This window comes from Tenrec ecaudatus, chromosome 1 (genome assembly GCF_050624435.1).
Source record: "Tenrec ecaudatus isolate mTenEca1 chromosome 1, mTenEca1.hap1, whole genome shotgun sequence".
Taxonomy (NCBI): domain Eukaryota; kingdom Metazoa; phylum Chordata; class Mammalia; order Afrosoricida; family Tenrecidae; genus Tenrec; species Tenrec ecaudatus.
Window position 1 is genome coordinate 49,713,898 of NC_134530.1, and position 23,072 is coordinate 49,736,969.

General features: G+C 50.2%; 1 protein-coding gene across 2 annotated transcripts in view; it reads left to right on the forward strand.

The window, feature by feature from the left end:
- Nucleotides 1-23,072, forward strand: part of RPS6KA1 (ribosomal protein S6 kinase A1) — a 66,858-nt gene that overhangs the window by 10,401 nt on the left and 33,385 nt on the right. The window contains exon 1 of one of the 2 annotated variants that reach the window (XM_075552795.1): nucleotides 18,529-18,702. The exons of the other annotated variant lie outside the window; for it this stretch is intronic. Within the exon in view, the coding sequence (XP_075408910.1) occupies nucleotides 18,640-18,702 (63 nt within the window). The 5' untranslated portion in view covers nucleotides 18,529-18,639. Of the gene's footprint in view, nucleotides 1-18,528; nucleotides 18,703-23,072 lie in introns of those variants that run through there. 2 annotated transcript variants of the gene reach the window in all.

The window sequence follows — 23,072 nt, forward strand, 5'->3', positions numbered from 1 at the left end:
GTAAAGAGGTGGCAGGCACAGAGATGACAGGCCTTGTCGGCAGAGGTGGCAATGTGACCTTGAAGTTTTTGAGGATCCAGGATCTGGAGAGGGGCAAGTAGACTCGACAGTTTCTTGAGCATCGGTAAAGGATAGGTTGTCCTGTCCAAGAGCCAGGTAGCTAATCACAATGACCCAAACTGCTTGGCTGCTATATTACACAACCAGGACAAACAGCACTTCCCTTCCGAGGGAAGGCGACCAGGTGGAAGCAGGATGTGAGGAAACACTGCTGCCAGCTGCCACCTGTCCTTAGATGGCCCCTGACATCAGCCTTACCTGTTTGTTGAATGTAAATGCTGAAGGCTCCCCTCCTGCAGGCGTGCCTCCATCCACGCCATCCTGGTCAGCTCTACCTCAGTCATAGTTGAGTGCCTGCCAACGGGAGGAGCTTGAGTCTTCTGCTCTGCTCGTCAGTCGGGCTATTCAGTCATGACAAGTCTCCGTGCTGTGCACAGGGTTCCAGCGGCAGACGTGGGCGGCCCAGTCTGTCTTCGTTGTCTGCGCTGAGTCTAGAAGCTTAACTGAAACCTGTTCATGTGGGGTTAGGTCAGAGGAAGCCTGCCTCCAACAGCCAGAGGGTCAGTAGGCACAGTCGTGGAGTTGTAATACAGGAAGCTTATAGTCAAGTCCTAGAGAATAGGAAAAGTAGGAGAGAGAATCAAACAAAGGAGTGGAATCTACAGGAAGGTTCCTGAGCTCACAGGTGAGGAAACCTAATACCTGCCCTGGGGGAAGGTATGGAGGAGGGGCTGGTGACACAGCGGAAGAGAGAGCAACAGGATGTCTGCTCTGTAGGGAGATGGAATCAACCATGTCCGCCCTTTAAGGCAGCATAGCTGTTAGGGGAGAATGGGTGGGAACGATATTTAAAGCAGGATAATGTACTTGGACTTTACCTCTAACTTACCAAAGTGGAGGCTATCCTAGTGTGGAATACCAGCTTTCCAGACTCCCTCTGGGATGAGCCAGGGAATGTAGTCCTCGTCTATTTCCCTCCGTGTTATTTCCCACAGGGTGACTCTTCTGGTATTTGAAACACCAGTGACATCGCCTTCGACATCACAGCGACACACAAGTCACCACTGTATGCAGCACTCACTGGTCCATGCCAGGAAATTTGGAAGACAACTAGTTGGCCAACTCACTGGAAGAGATCCATATTTGTAGTCATTCAAAAAAAAAAGTGACCCAACAGAATGCATAAGTTACAGAAAAATGTCATTGATCTCACTGCAAGTAAAATGTTGCAGAAGATCACCCAACAATGCTTGCGGCCGTACAGAGAGGGAGCCGACAGAGGTTTGGGCTGGATTCGGAAGAGGATGTGGAATAAGGGGTATCATTGCTGATGTGAGATGGGTCTTGGCTCAAAGCAGAGAGTACCAGAAAGATGTTTCCTTGGATTTGTTTTATTATGTTTTGTGTATGCATGAATCATGGCTTAAACAATCATTTTATCGGGAGCTTGTTTGCTTGTATTTCAGTGGCTATGCAAAGGTGTTCCACGGTGCGGATGCCCCAAGTGTGGAGGCCTGGAGAGGAAGGGAAAGCAGACCGCCTCGTTGAACTCATGGGGACCTGTGCATGGGTCAAGAGGCAGTCTTCCTAACAGAACAAGGGCACACCGCAGGGCTTAAAATCAGGAAGGTGTGCATCGGGGCTGTATCCTCTCACCAGACTTATTCAATCTGCATGCTGAACAAATCATCAGAGAAGTTAGATTACATGAAGAAAAATTATTTAAGTACGCCATGATTTAAGTACACCATGATATTTTCAGTTGCCTCATCATACGCATGTGAAAGTTGGACGTTGAATAAGAAATCAATGCATTTGAACCATGGATCTGATGAAGAATTTTGAAAGCACGGCGGACTGCCAAAAGGGCAAACCGATCTGCCCTGGAGCAGCGCAGACGAGGGCTCCTTAGAGGCTAAGACAGCGAGACTTGTCCCACCTACTTTGGACATGTTGTCAGGAGAGACCAGTCACTGGAGAAGGACATCGTGCTTGGTGAAGGGGAGGGGCAGCGGAAAGAGGAAGGCCTCCGATGAGACTGTGGCCACAGCGGCTGCAGCCGTGGATTCAAACATCAGGAGGATGGTGAGGAGGGTGCAGGTTTCCTTCTGTAGGGCACCCAACAACAACAACAACAACAACAACGCTTGTTTAATTGTCTTCCTCCCTCACACAGCATGCACTCAGCAGGTCTTGGCAAGCTTCTTTGTAAAGACCAGAGAGTAAGCAGTTCAGACTTCATAGTTGCTGTTGTAGCAGAAACAGCCCTAGAGGATACGTAAACGGAGCATGGCTGGGTCCCCATACAACTTTATTTATGGATGCTGAAATCTGAATTTCATATAGCTCATATGTCATAAAATAAAGACGATCCTTTTGCATTTTTCCATCTATTATAAATGTTTCTTTAAACTCAGCTTTCGGGCATGCGAATGGCGAGTTATCACCCACACCTAACTTAGAGGGCGGAGGCCCTCTGTCCACTGACGTGCTGTAGCTCTGGTCCTCAGAACACATGACACATGCTGCTAAGTATTGATATTAAGGACCAACCTCCCCTTCTGCTGCCTTCTGTAACTCTTCTCTGGTGGTGACTGTGCCCCTTCTGGTCCTCCCAGCCCCTCTTCTCTAACAGGGAGTACAGACAGGGTGCAGCGTCAGAGAATCAAGATCATCATCAGTCTAAAGTGCCCATGAGGTGAAAGGTAGACATACAGTCACTTTCCAATCTTGTTATCTTTTTGATACCAGCTGCTCCCACCTCCAACCCCTCCCACACGCTACCGCTCTGCTGGGTGTGACCATTCTGAGCAATAGTCACACAGAACTCACACACCTTAGGGCTATGGGGCTTCCTAGGGAAGGACAGTTCAGAATCAGGATCAACTCGGAAATAACAAGAACTCAGGATACATACAGTTCTTCAATCAAGACAGCTGCTTCCCAGCTACCACCCCGGAGTCCTCACTCAGCCTGGGGCAGGGGTGACAAAGCTCTTCAGCTCCACCAGTAGGTGCCGGGAGGTACTCTATTCTGCACGGAAGCCTCTTGCCCAAGCCTGTAGCTCTCATTCTGTGCACAGGCAGGCATTTCTAGCTGCTTCTCGCTGCAGACCAGAACGTCTACTGTGTTGTCTGGTCTTCAGGGTTACAGCGCTCTCTGTTTCTGGGTCCAGGAAGTTCTCAGCATAGGAGCCCTGGGTCCAAAAGATGCACTTGGTTCCTGGTTCTTCTTTATGATGGTTCTGAGGTTCCCTCCAATCTCTCAGATTGGCTTCCTGGAAACCTAGCAAAATAGCAAAATTAACCAATCCCCTTCAAGCATTCCATGCACGTCATTTACACAGCCCCACTCCAGCAAGTTCCATGCTTCTTATTTGCATTTTCAAGTTGTCCAGTCCCCTTGGTGGACCACCACAGCCTTTATTTACATAATCCCACTTAGTTATTTTGTAGGAGTTACAAGATCAAGACTCCAAGGTTCATATAACAGCAATTCACTGCACCACACAGAGCAACCAGCTTCTGCCCAACCTCCAGTCTCCAAAGTCAGTGGCCCTTCCCTATGGATGAGCCCATTGGCCAACCATCCTACCTCCTCTTGTCCTTCTGGACCCTTGGGACCAGCCCACCACTACTTGTGACCTTCTCTTCTCTGACCTCTTTCCGGCTCTCTTTCTGGATCAGCCCTGTGATTGTAGGCTCAAGAGTTCCTTCAAGTTGAGGTTTCTTTGTTTCACATCAATGGAGACTCCATCCAAGCCTCATTCTCCTGCCCCTTCACATCTCTCCTTTGCAGGGAGAAGAATTGGGAGGGAAGGGAGAGCCTGTGGTTGTTACCTACCATGCATCCTGAGCACCTACCACGTGTCTGGTCTCGCATAATGCTCTCAGCCACCCTTTGTGTGCAGATGAGGAAATGATGACTGAGAGGGACTCCCTGCCATGCTCAGAGTCACACCGAGTAAGGATTGGAGCACAGGCCTGTGGGACATCTTTTACTAGTATACTGTGAGGACCTGCTACATAGAGGTCTGTAGAGTAAAACTAAGCAGACACGTCCTGTGTCCTGGGGTTCTGTTCTAGCGGGGGAAAGGCCAGGAAAGGCCATCATCGGCTGGCTGGTAGAGGCACATGGCGGTCCTGTTGATGCCGAGCTGTTTCAGGGTCAAGAAGGGCCTCCCTGAAGACTTGATGTTTGAGCAGACGGCCTGAAGGGAATGAGGGAGCCAATTCTGAAAGTTGGCGGAAGAACCTTCCAGGTGGCGGGCACAGCAGGAGCACAGGCCTGAGGTGGGAACGTAGCTGGCATGTCAGTGGGCAACAAGGATGCCTGGTGGCATGAGTGCAGTGTGCAATGTCCAGGCAGTAGGTGAGGTGGTGTGAGGGGGGCCGGGCAGGATCCTGTGAGGCATCCGGGCCCTGAGAAAGCCAGTGGATGTTGTGTGAAGAGCACCGGGGAGCCACCAGAGGGTTTTCAGCAAGGGGGTGGGGTAACCCCCCTGCCCCTCAGAGCAGGGTGGGCAGAAAGGGACTCTGTGCTCAGCACACACACTCTTATTGCTGCCCACAGTCCGCATCCTCTGTGCTCCTAGACCTCCTCCAGGGCTTAGTGCCGTGAGCACCGCTTCAGAGCCCTGGCTCCAGCTGTCACCGGGCGCAGCTCCCGGCCTGGTGTACTCCTTGCTAGCTGTGGGACCGTGCAAGGAGCCATCAGGGACATGGTGCAGTACGGCTCAAGCACCTGGCTGCTAACCAAACGGTGAGCGGTTCAAACGCACCAGCCGCTCCGTCAGAGCCGGCTTCAATAAAGATTACAATCTAGGAAACTCCCAAGGGGCAGTTCTGGTCTGTCTGCCATGATTGCTATGAGTTGAGTAACAGGTATAACTGGACAATCCCTCCCTAGGTCTTAATTTTTTCATCTGGAAAGTGAGAATCATTTCTGTTTCATGGTGGTGGTGGGTGGGTGGGGATGATTTGATGAGCTCTTGCCTGTGTAAATAGCTCCAGACAGGTCGCATAGTTAACTCTCAATAAACTTTCATACCAGAAAAACAAACTCACTGCCACCTGCGTTGATCCAACTCACAAAAACCCTCTCGGACAGAATGGAGCTGCTCCTTAGGCTCCTGAGACTGTGACTCTTTATGGGAGTAGACAGCCTCACCTTTCTCCTGCAGAGCTGTTGGTGGATTTGAACCACTGAACGTGAGGTTAGCAGCCCAACACTGAACTCTGTACCGTTAAGGATCCTTAAGCCTTCATAGTTAGTGATTGTTATTTTTTAAATAAGAAGAGCCCGATTCTGGCTCTTGGTAATTGATTGTTAAAGGTAGCTACCGTTATGATTCTTTCAGATGGTTCCAGGAGACAGATGTGTTCAGAATTCCTTCTGAGAGGTCAAGGAGCAGGAATCATGAGAGACCTCCTCCCAGGGACAGGACCACCCAAGCCGCTTCCTTTGGACATTATAGCAATCTCATGCCCATGTTGGAGCAGATGCCCTGAAACCTCGCCCCAGCCCCCCTTAGCTTAGCCCCCTGCTTCCTTGCCAGACAATCTCTCCAAACAGAGTACAGACTCATACCTCACTTGCGCTCAGAAAAGTCCTGTCATACACATGAGTCATTCATTTAACAAACACCTCAAGTAAGTGCCCAGAACGGACTGTTCTAACCCCATTATGATGATAATGATGATTATTAATATTTAGCATTTAACTGCCTCTTCAAGACTAGGATTTCAGAGCACAGGCTTGGAGTCAGGCTGCCCGGGGCTGATGTAGTTTCGCAAGTGCAGGATGATCTTCGTCATTCCACTGAGCCTCTGTGAGCCTCCACGATGTTCCAGCTGGTGCATCAGGGGCCCAGGTGACAAGGCAGATTCCATTGTTACCCTCGAGCCAGATGTTAATCAACCATTAACCAACAGCAGCAAAGTTAAACCAAAGAACCATTGCCATTGAGTGAATTCCAACTCATGTTGATTCCACGCGTGGAGGGTGGAACTGTTCCATGGGTTCCTTTACTATAATCTTTACAAAGCAGATCACCAGGCCGTCCACAGTGCTGCTGGGAGATTTGAACTGCTAACTTTAGGTTAGAAGTCAAGCACAGATCATCTGTGTCACCCAGGGGTCACAGAATCATGGAAACATGTGGGAGGAACACAGGCACCGCTAGAGGCGTGTGTAAGTAGCCCTGCTGGTGAACAGCAGAGGGTTGGCTGTTGACTGAAAGGTTGGCGGTTCAAACTCATCCAGCAGCTCTACAACCTGGCGATAAAACCACAAAGATTTGGATGAGGTATCAGAAGTTCAAAGACAAGTAACCAAATCGATGTAAAGGGGCGTAGATGTCGTAGAGACCCAACACCCACCTGCAAGATCACTGAACAGTCCCTCCCAGAAGGGCCACATGGAAGCAATGATAAATCCAGGGTGTGGAATAGCACTGGCGAAACACACAACTGTCCTCTAGTTCTTTAATATTTCCTCCACTTACTATTACGGTTTTTATTGGTTTTACCTCATTAATCACGTTTGACTTGCATATGTTAATTTGTATAACTAAGATCGTTAGATATATGAAACCCAAGACCAATAACCCTTCAGAAACAGTAACAGGAGTAATGTTTCCCTGAGAGTATGGGAAGGGGTTGGGGAAGAGGGGACAGGGAGCACTGGGAGCATTGATGACTGTATAACCCCACTCAAGGGGAGTGAACAACAGAATTGTATGTGAATCAATATATTGGATAGTGTAAGATACAGCAAAACATTAAAAAAAAAAAAAAGAGTTCCTGGGGGAGTTCAAGAAGAAAGAAAATGTGGAACCAGCATCTAGGAGAAGTTGGAGATTCTGTGAGTATTAGAGCAACACCAAGCTAGTGGAGAGGAGCACTGAGAGGGGGAAGAAGGGGGAAAGTGATGGTGGGGCAGGAGGAGGCAAAGGAAACAGAGGCAAGCTCTGGGAAGCAAAGGCATAGATAGGGAGTTTAACAGAGGTGTGCACTTATGCAAATACATCAATCCATAACAATAGTGGTATTGGCCTGCATACATATATTTATAAGACAATACACTGAAGCTGCAGACGGGCCTTGAGCCTGAGCTCACACCTTCCCTCAATAAAAGAACACTTTGTTCTAACAAATTGGTATTCTGTGATGCTCAACACCCCCCCCCACAATCGCTGAAGACAAAATGGGTGCATAAGCAGATGTGAAGACAGAGGATGGTGCCTGGCTATTAAAAGATAGAGTGTCAAAAAATAATAATTAAAAAATAAAAGATATAGTGTCTTGGGTCTTAAAGGCTTGTAGTTAAACAAGTGGCCATCCAACAGTGAAGCAACAAGCCCACATGGATGAAGCACACCAGCTGCTGTGATCGTGAGGTGTCATTGAGATGGGGCAACGGACATCAGAAGATTCATAACAAACAAACAAAAATGCATTGGTGAGATTGGAGGGAGGTTGGAGTGAGGACCCAAAGCCCCTCTATGGGCAATAGAGCATCCCCCCACAGAAGGGTCCCAGGGAGGGGGTGAGCCAATCAGGGTGCAGTAGAGCACAAATGAGTCATGCAATATAGCTCTGTTTCCTGGAGGCCTCCGCACCCCGCCGCCCTCACTCCTACTCCCAGTATCACGACCTCGGTGCTGCCTCCCAATCTAAACTAGATGGAAGCATGTACATAGTATAGGCACGTGGAACTCAGGAACAGGAATGGGAATAGAGATACCAAAAGGGTAGGGGGAGGTGGAGGAGAGGTAGGGAGGGAAGGGGGTACAGATCACAATGAATGGCACATAACCACACATCCCCAGTCGGGGGAAAACAACAGAAATCAGAGGGGAAGGGAGACTGTGGTTGGAGTGAGATTTGAAAATAATTAACAATCTACAATCTATCAGGGGGGCCACGAGGGGGAGGGTGTGGGGGGTGTGGGGGAGGAAGGAGGGAAAAAAGGAGGAGCTGATCCCAAGGGCTCAGTGGAAAGTAAATGTCTAGAAAAGAATGATATATATATGAATATGTCAGATACAATTGATGTATGGTTTGTAACAAGAGTTGTAAGAGCCCCCAATAAAATGGTTTTTTAAAAAAGAAGAAAATATCTTGAAATTGATTGTGGTAACAATCGTACAACACTGCTTGATATGATTAAACTGTGGAATGTTATATCTTTTTTGGGGGTTGTTTGTTGTTGTCATGATATCCTTAAGAGCTCCCAATAAAATGATTTTTAAAAAAGAATGAAGGCCTTCTAGAAGCCATCCACACAACTTCCTACTTACCCAGGAAACCTTTCATCCCTAAATGCCTGAAAGGAAGTTGGTGTATTGTGTTGGGATTTACAGTGAATAATAAATACCTGAAACTTGAAAACAAAAACAAAAGCACTGAATAGGAAGAGGACATGGAATGTTTGACTCATTTCTCCCACAAACAGATACTTTCTTTGCCATAAGACCTGAAGCGGAATGGTGCCCGAGTCAAGGGCATGAGGCCCTATCTGACCTCCCCTGGCTTCCTCAGCCATGCCTCCCCTCTTCATCTTTCTGTCCCCTCTCTGACACCCGCTGCTCCTGCCACCACACTCGGTTGGGTTGGGTAATCTGTTGCAAAGCTCACAAGCAATAGCATCTGCCAGGGAAGTTAACTGGCACCACCCATCAGGATGGGTAAACAGGATGGAGTCCTTGGTCCGTGGTAACACCTCTCCTCATGCAGCAGCCCAGCCTCTCAGCTGCATGGTCCCTTGGCCTCTGCCTCCATTGGCCAGGAAGTCGGCCTACTGCTCTGCCGGGTTCCTGGTCTTGGTGTTGCTGCTCTGTTCTGTCTCTTGGTCTCCTTGCCTTGGTCTCTAGTCGTCTTTGCTTTGCCCTGTGTGCTCCATGCCGCAGCCTCTGGCGCCTCTGATCTCAGCCTCCGGCACTTCAGACAGAGGTCTTGAACATGTTCCAGGTTAGCCCTGGGATTTCTCTCTGTCTACTTCCAAGATGACTCATATACTTTCAAGAATGACTCTGATGGAGTATTGGTTTTGTCTTTCAGTACATTGTACCCCCGAGGAAACAAAAGGGAGTGATTTGGGTCACACCTTCTACTAAGGTGGAGACTCCCACTATGTCCTGTCACAGAGAACTCCTTCTCAACCTGCAGGCATGAACAGTTCCCGTAGTGTAATGGTCATGCTCCCCTCACCAAACCACAGGCAGAGAGACTACAATTGATGATGTATCTCAAAAGGGATGATGCCTGGAAGAGCCATGTTGGTAAGCGATAAACTACCCCTCTCGAACACTTTGATCAAAGATTACGTAGAAAAATCCTGATCAAAAGCAGGAAAATACAGAAAGAGAATTTCAAATTCTCATGATCTCCAGACTTTGTAGAGTTATGGAAGGTGGATGGGCCCCTGAAACTCTGACCCTGAGATAATCTTTAAACCTTAAACCAAAATTATCTCCTGAAGTCTCTTCAAAAATCAAGCAATAGTTTAGCTGAACTAGTCTGCCTCGATCAGTGTGGTTCTTGTTGGTCTTTTAGTGCCAAGCTTACTCGCCTTGTCGTTGTCTTGAGAACACACACAGCAAAACAGGACCGGTGCAACGGTTTCCACGCGCACAGTTCAGTGACAGTCATTCAAATTGTCCCCCTCCTTTTCTGACTCGTTCCTCTCCTGCACATAAACTTTCTGCCCCCTGATGGTCTCACGTCACGTTGCTGCGGTCAGTGTGACCCCACATGGATGGTTCTTAAAAGAGCATAATATGTGTTGGGGGCTTCTGCTATAGCTTCTGGTCCATTGTCTCTCAACCACGAAACCACGAGGCATTTGGCTCTGCATAAGCCCCCTCAGCTGCTACTCTTTTTAAATTTTCTTTTTAATCGTTGTTGTAAATATATCAATCACATCACTTTCGGCAATTTAACTTGTTACAGGTGTACAACTTATTGGCAGTAATTACAATCATCAGTTGTGGAATCCTCCCCTTACTCCGTGCAGTTTTCCATCCTAATGCCCCCCTTCTTCCTTCCCTCCTGCCCCTGGTGACTGCTAGTACACTCGGCCTCTAGATGTTTCTCGTCATTGTTAATATTCATAGGCGGGGAAGTCAGAAAGGACTGCTACATGGCCATACACACCTTGGTTGGAGAGAATCACGTGGGACCCCTGAGACGCTGGACCTTAGACACCGTTCAGGTCTGGAAATGAACTCACCCTGAGACTCAGTTTTCAGCCAGACAATAAACAGGTCTGTAGAGGGAAACGATAGCATGATTGAAGCATGGACACCTTAGTAGAATAGTCCACCATTGGAGATTGAAGAAGGGCAGCGTTTACCTGCCTTCAAGGACAAGCTCAGGACTAAGGCAAGAGGAGGAACGGCACAGGGGATACCAGGAGGACATGGACTAAGTGGTGGAGCTTTGTGGGGATCATGCTCAATGTGATGAAACAAAATGTGTATGGATTGTTCGTGGAGAACTGCTCTGGTCTGTAAACTTTCACCTGATTCACAATAAAATGTTTAAAAATAGATAAAAGGGAGAAAATAATAAGAATAAAAATAGATGAAAGGAATTGATTAAAAATCATAGAAACGTTCATTAAACAAAAAAATATGAAAACGTGAAGCTATTATTTCTTGATTTATCCTTCAACTCGGTCCATATATTTCTGGAAAGGATGTTTCCATGTCGAACATGCCGTCGAAGAATCTGTGCTCTTCCATTTATGCCACAATGGAGGCGGGGTCTCCTCGAGGGCTCAGTCATGCTCCTGTTCAGTATTCTTTGAGTTTGGAGAATAAAAAGAAATTCCAAGGGGCAAGATCCGGGTTATGGTGTGGATGGAGTAAGATTTCCCAGTGAAATTCTCGCAGGACTGTCCTTGCTAGCCTGGAAGAAAGACCAACTGCATTCTCAGGATGGGGGGAATTGGAAATATTCCTTGCTGCAGTTTTAAAAAGTTTTATTGACACATAACCCACCTATCACACAATTACATATTTCAATCATATCAAAAAGAATTGTATAATCATTACCACAATCAATTTTAGAACATGTTTTCTTTCTTGTACTCTGGTGTTTTTTTAATTTAAACCTTTTATTGTAAATTGGAGGAAGGCTTACAGAGCAGTGCATCAGTTAATTTTTTGACTGATATAACTGGTATATAATTCATGTATCTTACACTTCAATAGTTTAAGCACATCACCACAATCAGGTTTAGCAGATCATCAGTTTTACAGTCATCAATCCATACACATTCTTTTTCAACCCATTCGTTGCACTCTTTTTAATGTAATATCAGTAATTCTACTTCCTCTTTGTGTATCCTATATCTGTTCCTCTTTACATAACCCACAGAGTTTTGCCTGTGAGTAATGCTGCCCTATTGATTTTATTTTTTTTAATTTAAAAAATAATCTTATTGGGGGCTCGTACAATTCTTATCACAATCCATACATCCATCCACTGTGTCAAGAACATATGTACATTTGTTGCCATTATCATTCTCAAAACATTTGCCTTCTACTTGAGTCCTTAATATCCCCACTCCTCCCTACCTCATGAATCCTTCATAATTCATAAATTATTATTATTTTGTCATATGTTACACTGTCTGATGTCTCCCGCCGCCTTCTTCTCTGCTGTCCATCCCCCAGGGAGGAGGCTATACCTGGATTCTTGTAATCAGTTCCCCCTTTCTACCCCACATTCTCTCCACCCTCCAGGCATCGCCACTCTCACCACTGGTCCTGAAGGAGTCATCTGTCCTGGATTCCCTGTGTTTCCAGTTGCTATCTGTACTTATGTCCATCTTCTGGTTTAGCCAGATTTGTAAGGTAGCATTGGGATCATGATAGTTTGGGGGAGGAAGCATTTAAGAACTAGAGGAAAGTTATATGTTTCATCATTGCTACCCTGAACCCTAACTGGCTCATCTCCTCCCCACATCCCTTCAGTAAGGGGTGTCCAATTGGCTACCAATGGGCTTTGAGTCTCCACTCTGCACTCATCCACATTTTCAATGATAGGAGTTTTTGTTCCTTGATGCTTGCTACCTGATCCCTTTGACAGCTCGTGGTCACACAGGCTGGTGTGTTTCTTCCATGTGGGCTTTGTTGCTCCTGAATTAGATGACCACTTGTTTATCTTCGAGCCTTTAAGACCCCAGATGCTATATCTTTTGATAGCTGGACACCATCAGCTTTCTTCACCACATTTGCTTATGCACCCGCTTTGTCTTCATTGATCATATCTCTTGTACTCTTTGTTATTAGCTCTCCATTGCCCCACAGCTCCCTGCCACACCCACAAGAAACCATGAATCTAGTTACTATCTGTATAGATTTTCCTATCCTGAACTGCATATACAGAAAAACATATAAAACAAAACTAACAGCAATAACAAAGACAGAGAAAACTTCAATTGAAAAGAAAGCAGAAAATATTAAAAACTAAAACAAATTTACAATGGGTCAAAAGACTGAGCAAATGATTAGGTGTTAAATTTTCACCTAATTCCATCTGCAACCATCCTATTTCCAGTGCAGTCTCCAGGACAGAGAGGCTGTTCACATCCCTGGTCTGAGGTCAGAGGGTCCCCCAGAAGCGAAATCCAAGTGGGATTTTCCCTTCATTTTTTTGTTTGTATGTTTTTTGAACTGTCTTTGTGCAGTTTTCCTGGCCTTTTTCTTACCCATTTGATTTTCAAATTTCTTAAAAATTTTTCACAATTAGCCCTTGTGATCTTCCTGTGTCCTTCAGGAAAATCTATCAAGATTAACCCTTTGGAATGCCCAAAGACAGGCCTCATACACTTCCGGTTGACCTCTCTTGTCGTGAGTTTAATTGGCCCAGCAGATCCCCTAGGCAGGCACCTTAGAGAGGCTGAGCTAGAAGAACCACTGAGCCATCTCCTCTCAGCCTTCATGTTTGGTAAAGCAAGGGATCAGCCAGAAAGAAGCTGACCCTCGATGAGCTGGGTTGATGCAACCAGGACCTCACACAGACCAACAATCCTGAGGCTGGTGCAGCGTCAGGCAATGTGTTGTTCTGCTGCACACAGGTTTCTGTGAGTCACAGTTGACTCAGTGGCATCTAACAACAAAAGCAACAGCACCACCGCGCAGCTGCAGTAGTCAAAACAGTCTGGCATCGCCACAGACACACAGACTGATGGAATAGAATTAAGAGTCAGAAATAAACCCACACGTCTATGGTAAATGACGGTAGCTATGTAGTCTGTTTATTTTCATTTATTTATTTAGTGTTAGCTATATAGTATGTTTAAATCAGATTCCTCCTGCTGTATTCTCTCTCAGTGTGGTGGTGTTGGGTGTGCCTAAGCCAGTTCTGACTCACAGCGACCCTGTGTACGAGAGAGTGACACACTGCCTGCTCTTGTTCTTACTTGAGTCTGTTGAGTCATTGTGTCAACCCCTCTCCTCCAGGTAGTTCCTCTTTTTCACTGTCCCTGTACTTTACCAAGCATGATGTTCCTCCCCAGGGACTAGTTTATCCTGATAACATGCCAAAAGTACACGAGACAAAGTCTCACCATCCTTGCCTCTTAAGGAGCACACTCTGGCTGTACTTCTTCCGTGACAGAGCTGTTTATTTTTTGGCAGTTCACGGTACTTTCAAAATTCTTCACCAGCACCAAAATTCAAACAAGTCTGTTCTTTTATTTAAATTATTATTATTAAATACTTTCATTGGGGGCTCTTACATCTCTTATCACAATACATACACTCATCCAGTGTGTCAAGCATATATGCTGCCATCATCATTTTTTACCCATCATCATTTTCAAATCATTCTTTTACTACTTGAGCCCCTGATATCATCTCCCCATTTCTGCCCCCTCCTTCCCCCACCTACTCTCCCACACAAACCCTTGATAAGTTATAGATTATTATTTTCATATTTCACATCACCCTCCATGGCCCCTCACCCACTTTTCCGTTGTTCGTCCCCCTTGTGATCAATTCTCCCTCCCCCCCTCCTCTCCTAATCCTCCTGGTATCTCTACTCTCATTGGTGGCCCTGAAGGGTTTATCTATTCTGGCTGGATTCCCTGTGTTGTGGGCTCTTATCTGTACAAACAAGTCCATTCTTTTTCAGTCTTTCTTATTCTATGTCCACCTTTCACATGCATATGAAGCAATTAAAAATCCCATGGGTTGGGTCAGGCGCACCTTAGCCCTCAAAGTAACATCCTTGATTTTCAACACTCTAAAGAGGTCGTGTGCAGCAGATTGACCCAGTGCAATGTGTCTGTCCTTTCATCCCTTGAGTGAGGTTCCATGAGCACTGTTTGTGGATCCAAGCAAGATGAAATCCTTGACCACATCAATCTTTTCTCCATTGATCATGATGTTACCTGTTGGTCCAGTTGTGAGGATTTGGTCTTCACACTGAGTTGTAACCCAGACTGAAGTCTGCAATCCTTGATCTTCAACAGCAAGTGCTTCAAGTCCTCCTCACTCTCAGCGAGCAAGGCTGCATCATTTGGTTATCACACAAGGCTTTCTTCAATTCTGATGGCACATTCTTCTTCAGCTAATCCGGCATTCTGCTCCATGTAATCCAGCTCCTCTGCTTATTTGCTTAGCATCCAGCTGGAGTAGGAATGGTAACAGGAACAACCCTGAGGCAAGCCTTTCTTGGTTTGAAATCTTGTTCTGTTCTCATGACTGCCTCTTGAGCCAAACACAGATTGCATGTAAGCACAATCTTTGAGCTTCGGTTTACTTATTTGGGGCCTCTTGCCTTTTCATATAAACTTGAGAATTGGTTTTTCTATTTCTGTATATAAATGGTTGGAATTTTGATTGAGATGACATTGATTGTATAGCTTGCTTTGGGTGGTATTGACATCTTCACAATACCGATCCATGAGCATGCAACATGTTCCCTTTAGTCCAGGCCTTTTAATCTTCCAGCAGTGCTTTAGAGTTGTCCCTGTGTGACTCCTTCACATCCTGCTTAAATTTGTCTCCAGGTTTTAATTCTTAGATTCTTTTGTAAATGGAAGTTCTCCACTGATTTTTCTTTCAGATTTCTCATTACTGGTGTAAAGAAACCCAATTGATTTTTGTTTATTGACCACATGCCCCAGAACTTTGTTAAGTTCCTCTGGTAGCTCTAGAGGCTTTCTTGTGGCCCCTTTGGGGTTTTCTAGATAGAGGATCATGTCATTCAAATAGTATTCTGCAATCTGTTTATACAGAATCAAGCAGGAGAGAGATGAGGTCTTCTACTCCGTAAAGAGTTCCCATCTTAGAAACCCACAGGGCCAGTCCTACTAGCCCATGTCGGTCGCTGTGAGTCGCCGTGGACGCGATGGCAGGGAGTTTTTATGTGGAATCAGACGGACAACAGTAACCGGAAAGATTAGATAGAAACTTTAGGGAGCAATGGGTTTAGGGAGGACCAACTCAGAAAAGGCCGGTGAGAATGGCTGTATGGCTCAAAATGGAGTCACCGTCACTGGGTTGTACATGAGCAACGGTGGAATTGGTGTGTGCTTAATCCTATGGGGTAGGGTCAGCTCTGTCATACGGATCAGCATGAGCCGAATTTAACCTGATGGCACTACAAACAGCAACAACAGGGGCATATGTAACAACGGGGGCATGAGGGAAGACATTCTGGAGGAAGTGACCAAGGAGATGAGCCAGCTTGAGAAAGAGGGAAACAGTCTCGATGCTGGGAGCAGCGTGTGCCAAGTCCCTGTGGAAGGACCAGCAGGGTAGCTGGAGCCTAAAGGGAGGTGGACAACCTGTGAGCAGAGGCTGCAGCAGCATCAGCTTTGTAGGCTCTGGTTTGGTCCTTGCCAATCTCTGCTGAGGGACTATTATCCCTACCCTACAGATGGGCAAGGTGACCTGTCCTCGGGTCTCCCCTCTTCCCAGCACGACCCACTGACTCCCTAATGCCCCACAGGATGTGGGCACTGTGTGTAGGAAAGCACAACCAGCGACTTAGTTCTTAAGTTGAGATGCTACATTTAATAGGAAATGTTTTTGTTTTGTTTGTTGAGAGGGGGAAGGAAGAAGGTCAAGGGCCCTAGGAAGGGGGCAGAAGGCAGGCAAGGTCATTTCTAGTTTCCCCTCACTTCCCCCACTCCTGCCATCCGCCCACCTCCTTCACTCAGCCCTTGACCTCATTCTCTGCGGCTCAGAGTCACTTCCCAAGTCTAACCTAAGTGTGGCCAGCTAAAAAACTGGAATTTGGCATCTCTATGCCATCTGTTGTGTACCCTAAGGTTACTAAAATAAAACTCCAAGACCCCAAGATAAACTTGAATTTCAGATAAAGAATTTGTTCTTTAGTCTTAAATATGTTTTAAGTATGTGAAAGCAGAGGCGGGGCAGTAAAAACGAGGAAGGCCCTCCATGAGATAGATGGACACTGGCTGCAAACATGGGCCCAGACTTCGTTTCCTGAGAACAGTTGTGAGGGTGACCCAGGACAGGGTCGTGTTTGGTTCTGCTGTGCATAGGGTCACTGTGGGTCAGAACCGACTCCAGGGCACCTAACCACAACATATTCAGCCCTGAGGAGCAGGGACTGGGACATTACAAACGACTCCCAGGAGACTGAACTGGGTAATAGTCACACTGCCGACTCTGATCCAGGACTGCCTTCCCTGTCTCCCTCCTCTTCACCCCTCAGGGAGGTGGCAAGTAAGCCATCCAGAGAGCCATTGTCAGCCCTGTCTCCCTGCGCAGTGACATTGGAGGGCCACTCACCTGTGCACTGGAGCACCTCCCTGAGAAGTTGTTGTGACGATTCGGTTAGGCCTGTGAAGGGATTCGAACAACGCCTGGGCCACATGAATGTCAGCTGTAATTATTCATCTCTCCACGCCAGAATGAACGGGAGCAGGGACTTTGTCTGAATCTTCAGCATGCAGGGGAAGGCCTGAGTTAACACAAGAGGACCCGGTGTGTCATGTACAGCCCGGAGATTCTTATTGTATTAGAAGGAACTCAGTTTTCACCACATCCCTGAAAGATCAGGATTATAATTTCTATTTCACAGATAAGGAAACTGCGGTCGAGAGACACAAGACTCATTACCCAGTGTTAAGGAAGTGGCAGAGCTGGGATTCAAATCCACTGGATCTCAGCCCTTTGTTGAACTCCCACGTCCTTCCAACTGAAAACTCAATTTAGAATCAACAACTGAGGTCCTACCCTGGGAAAGGCATGGGAGGAGGGGGGCATCTGGATCCAGGAGAAATAGCTAGCCACGTAAATTCTTCTGGCCTTATCCTGATCTCAACCAGCTGTGACCTTGGGCATGTCACTTATCTTTCTGAGCCTCAGTTTCAAGATTCCACCAGGATTCAAGATAATCACATGTTGGCTGAGCCTCGATTGCAGGAGGTTTTTGATAACATTCTTTTCCATCGCTCTGCTTGAGAACAGCTTTGCAAATACTGGCCAGTCTTCAACACCAGAAGCCCTAGCTCTGAACTTGTGAATACAGCTCACCAGATCACCACCCCTGGGCCCTTAAGATTCCTTTAGGTGGAGGCCGACTCTCCTCGCCCCCACCCCGCTTTTACTGCAAGCTCACCTCATCAAATGCAGGGTGACCCTGGGAGCCTGGGCTCTGCCCTCCCCTGAGGCAGCCCAAGCCCAAATCAGCCCAGAATTGGGCAGCTGCAGAGATTTCAGGAAGGCCTCAAGTGATAGGGCACTATCAAGCACCAATTACCAAACATGGGTAGGGAGCAATCGCTCTGGGGGACTCCGGGCCCTGCTGGTGGAGGCAGAAGAGTGAACGCCAGGCTGGGACATGGGGCTCCAGAGAGAGCCCCGTGTTGGTTTCTGTGCTGGGCACAAACCTGTAAAGGATAGGGGCTTGTGGGCTGGGTGCCCCAGGAGCTAGGGTGGTGAGTGTCTGGGGGCAATGGGAGGCAGGTCTCCCTTTAAGCTTCTGGAGAGGTCAGGTCCACGACAAGCAGAGGGCTGGTGTATTGGGTGGGCTCCTCCTGGCACGGAAAAAGATTCTTAAATGAGCAAAGTCCGGAGGTGGGGGTGGGGTGGGGGTGGGGCGGCTGTCCTCCCACCCAATCCCAGGCTTGGACTGAACGAGGGTGGTGGGGTAGGTAGGGGGGTGGGCGGAGGATGGCCCAGCAAGGTTTGGGAGGGCGGAGCCACGAGGACCTCTTCGAGCGGAGCCGAGCCGGAGCCCGGAGCCCGGGGCTCCTGGAGGGGGCGGGGCCGGAGCTGCCTGCTCTAGGAGGGGGTGCTGGGGTCCGCGCCGGGAATGCCGCGCTGCGGGGGCTGGGGCGGGGCTTCTGCGGCCCCGCCCTCCACGCAGGTAGCCAATGGGCGAGGCGGCGCCGGGTGACGGAAAGAGCCGAAGTGCGAGTGCCGCGGCGGCGGCGGTAGCGGCGGCGGACGGCCCAGCCGGAGCCCGGGGGGCGCGGGGGGCGCGAGGGACGCGAAGGCTCGGGCACGCAGAGCCCAGGACCTGGGGAGCCGGGAGCAGCGCCTCCGGGCCGCGGGAGGAGCGGGGGTGGCCGGGCAGCGGCGCGATGCCGCTCGCCCAGCTGGAGGAGCCCTGGCCGCTCATGGAGCTGGTGCCGCTGGACCCGGAGGTGAGTGAGCGGGGCGGGGGACTGGCGCCGGCGGCCGGCCTGCACGGGTCCCCGCAGGGGCGGGGCGGGCCGGCCCGCACGCCGTGGCTGCAGCTTGGCTGGAGCCCTCGAGGGCGCAAATGTCCTCTGATCTCTGCTTGCTCTCGGTCTCCACGCCTCCCCCCATGCCGTGTGTGTGTGTGTGTGTGTGTGTACGTGTACGCACGCTGGTGTGCACGCCAGGGACAGTTCCGCCAAGTACCCCCAATAGCCAGGAGAGAGGGCTTTTGTGGCGCGCTGAGATCGGGTCCTCCTCGACACACACACCGTGGACCCTTCCTGGAGTCAGCGAGGGGCTGTGGAGGCTTCCTTGGCGCGGGCAGGACTGGGGATTCTACCAGAAACCAGTCATGGGACAGCCCCCCACCCACCAACTTCACCTTGACATCTCTGCTCTCTGCATCAAGAGCGCCCGCGTCTTCGCCGCTGCTCCTGGGGTTGTCGCTTCTCTCCCCTGTGCAGTGTGAGGTGACAGGACCCATCTGGGGTTGGGACTCCTGGCTCTCCATCCTGAAGCTAGGACCAGAGGACACCCATACCTCTAGCCTGCCCTCCGGAGGAGAAAAGGGCGCCGAGCCTCAGACCTTAGGAAGATTATTGGGGAGGGGGCGTGGCTGGGGCCTGGGGCCTGTCTGGGGCTCTTTCTGGTAGAAATGACCAGGCCATGGGGAGTTTGGCCTCCACCTGGCAGTGTCTCTCAGAAGTAGTTCTGGCCTGCCCCCTGGGTTGCATTACTTATGGAGGCAGAAGGCCAGCTCCTGCGCTTTTTAATGTCCTTTGGACCCTAGGGTCCACAGCAGGCCCCTGAACTGGCAGGTGATCCGCCCTCTTGCAGGGGACCTGACACCGGCTAAGTTAGGGCACTCAGGGAGTTCCACCACAACCCCGGGCCTCTATCTCAATCCTTGCCCCTCCCCTCTCTCTCACTGGGGCAACCCCATGTGCCCTGACTCGGGGACCTCAGATTGGGGTCTCTCCCACTGCCCTTTGATGGGAGGGTGGAGGGTGGCAGGCGGCAGGCGGTCAAGGTAGAATCAGGTAGCCCACGTGAAGTCAATTGCTCCGGAGGGCTGCCATGGGCTTTTTACAGGCTCTGGGCTGGCTGCTCAGAGGTTCTCTTGCTGACCCACCCTCCAAGGTGAGGGACACTGTCCCGTGCAGCCCTGCTCCCCCCCCCACCCTCCCCTCTACTCGGTGCAGAGAGGTGGCGTCCTTTGCCCAGGTGCATCCCTGTGACCTAGGCCTTCCTGAGAGAGATAGGGCAGAGGCCACAGGGATATAACCCCAGGACTTCCCGTGGGCTGTGCAGGTGGGAGGGAGAAGGAAGGGAGGGAGGAGGGAGGGAGGGAGAGCTTCCAGAAGCCCAGGCAAGGGCACCACTTCCTGCTTCCCCTTGGGGATCCTAGGGCAGGGTCTAAAGGGAAACTTGCCTCCTTCTGAGGACTGCCACACCTGACTTGTGAAGGAAGAGACTAGTTTATTCGCTTAGATAGGCGGGGGCTTCACCTGGGAAATGCTGTGTGACCTCTGGTCAGTCCTCACACTTTCTGAGCCTCTCTTTCTCCAGGGGGAGGGATGGGTTCCAGTCTCTGCCTGTCAGGCCTGGGGGAGGGATGGGATGGGGTGCAACTGCCCCACTCTCCATGGCTGCCTAACCCCTACCAACCCCCTCCCCCACCATGGGTGTACCAGGCGGCTGGGTGTTATTGTTTGGGTAACTGGAGCCCTGGGCAGCCAGGGCCAGGGTTGGGCTGTTCTCACTGGAGAACAGGGCTTCGCTGTTCTTCGCCCAGGTGACATGTAAGTGATACAGTGGCCTGACCTGCAGGTACAGGCGCCGCTGGCGGCTGGGAGCCGGGAAGGAGGCAGCAAGGGACCAGTTGGAGCACTTAGCAGAGGCCTGGGTCTGGGCTGCCCTTCCTGTGACGCCGCTGAAAATGGGCTGCTGGGAGGCAGGGCCTGGCCCAGGGTGCGGCCCAGGTGGAGCAGAGCCGTTGGAAATGTAGCTGAGATTCCACCTGGGCCTTGGCACTGCTGAAAGCACTCACCTTGTCATGGCCCGGCCCTGCCCTGCCCTGTCCTTCCTGGCCCTGCACAGAACCTTGCTACCTGCCACCAACCCAGTAAATCTCACAAGTTTCAAAGTGGGAATTTTTGCCTCCATTTTCCGAAGAGCCAGCTGAACTCAAAGAGGACTGGCTTCGGAATGAATGTGAGAGCCAGAACTGGAACCCGGCTCTCTCAGTGCCCTCTGCCGACTGGGGAGGCTCCTTTGAAGAGGGGCCGGGGTCAGTGGCCCAGGTGAAAGGTACTCCGGATATTGGCAGAGGTCCTCACCCCACAGGGCCTGCGTCCAACCTGGACCGAGGGGCTGGCAGTTGTTGGTGCTAGCCTGCCCTGGCATCTGGCCCCTGGCCTCTGGCCGGTGGCCTCCAGCAGCATTCAGGGCTGCCAAGGCTGGGCTCTGAACCCAGCTACTGAGCCTACTTCCTGCCTGTGGGGCACGTGCTGCCCTCCCTCCATCTGCCGCCCGGCTTCAGCAGCCGCTGCCCTGGCTCGCTCTTCTCAAGACCAAGCTGCTAGAGCCCTGGGCAGCTCTCCCCAGACACTGCTCTCTGAGAAACAGCAAGGAGAGAGGGTCCGTCCGCCCCAAGAGGCCACGGGGCCTATTGCTGAGCCTTTATTCACTGTTGTGTCAGGTCAGCGTCACTGCCCCCTTTTATTCATTCAGTCATCAAATATTTACTGGGCACTTATGTCCCAAGTCCTACTCTAAGCAATCAGGCTGCAGCCATGAGCGAGGGAGCAGAAAATCTCTGCAGTTGAGAAGCCAAGCCTGGGATAAGTAGCATGATGCACTCGTGGCCAGAGCCAGGATTGGAGGCCATGCCTTTGTGCCTACCCCATGCAGCGACCAGGCCTGAGGGGCACCCGAGCTCTGCTTTCCCAGGGCCTGGCCCTGATGGGGAAGCTCGCCAGGGGGCCTCTCCATACCCCTAGTCCTTTCTCCAGAGCTGCCTATTTCTTGCTGGAGCCCCATGTGTTACTTCATATAGGCATCACCCTTGGGCGGGGTTCCTCAAGGACCCCTCAGTCCAGAAACTCATGGGGCAGCAGGGAGAGGGGCCTGCAGCGTCTCCTGGGTCCTCAAGGCTGGTGTGGAAGCGCTGCTGGCTTGGTAAACCCACACCTCTGTGTGCTCCCACTGCCGCCTCTCCATCTCGGGAGACCAAGACTTGCAGCCACGTGACTTGGGTTATGGCCCATTTTAGGCACCTGCCTGCTGAGGGACTTTGGGTAAGTTCCTTAACTCTCTGAGCCTCCTCTGCAAAATAGGAGCCCTAGAGGCAGCCTGGTCTCCCTGCTGCATTTAACCTTCACGTGGCAGCCAGCACTCTGGGCCCTCGGCTGGGTTCTGAGAGAGGGTGAAGGACAGCCGTTCCTTCTCAAGTGAAGCCGCAGTGGGCGCCACACTGTAGGGACACCGAGGAGGGAGGAAGATGGTGAGGCTGTGTGGTCAGAAGAGGTGGCATTTGAATTGAGCCCTGAAAGACCAGGAGCTGGCCAAAGGAACAAGGCATGGAGTTTTTCTTGGTGGAATGTGAGATCCGCTGGTGGTTCAGGGACTCGGGTGATTGGGTTGAGCTCAAGGATGATTAGATCGCTGCACAGTTGGTGATCTTGGGCACACCAGAATGTGTTTCTGCCCTACCTGTACCCTCCTCCTGATTGCCGGTGTTTTCAAGGTCAGCCCTGCAACTCTCGTGCCGCCCCACCTCACCCAGGGTCTCCCTGGCCTTTGTGGGTCCCTCTGCTTCACCCAGCACGCTGCCCTCCTACAGCGTGAGCCCATGGAGACGTGACCAAGCCAGCCAGAGCATGTTTTCCAGAGAGCCGTAAGGTTTTCATTGGCCCATTTTCACAACTAGGTCTTTCTCCCTAGTCTGTCTGAGTCTGGAAGTTTCACTGGAGCCTGTCCAGCACGAGGACCCTGCTGGTGTTTTAAATTACCGCTGGCATCGCTGCCAGCACCACAGCAGCATAGTGGCCACCGCAGTGCAACAAACTGACAGACGGTGGCGGAGCTCGAAGAGGGTGGGACCGTCATCAGAGCTGTTGTTGATGCGGCAGTTCTGCAGATGTTCACTGCGGGGGGTGTGGGGGGGATCACCTTGGCTTCTGGAATAGCCCCTTCCTAACATGGTAGGGACTTCCACGTTCATCCTTCATCCCCATAACACAGTTGAGAAAACGCAAGTCCCAAGAAGTGGCATGACCTTCTCGGGGCACGCATGTGGGAGAAACTGGGATCCAAACCCACCAGGGTCAGG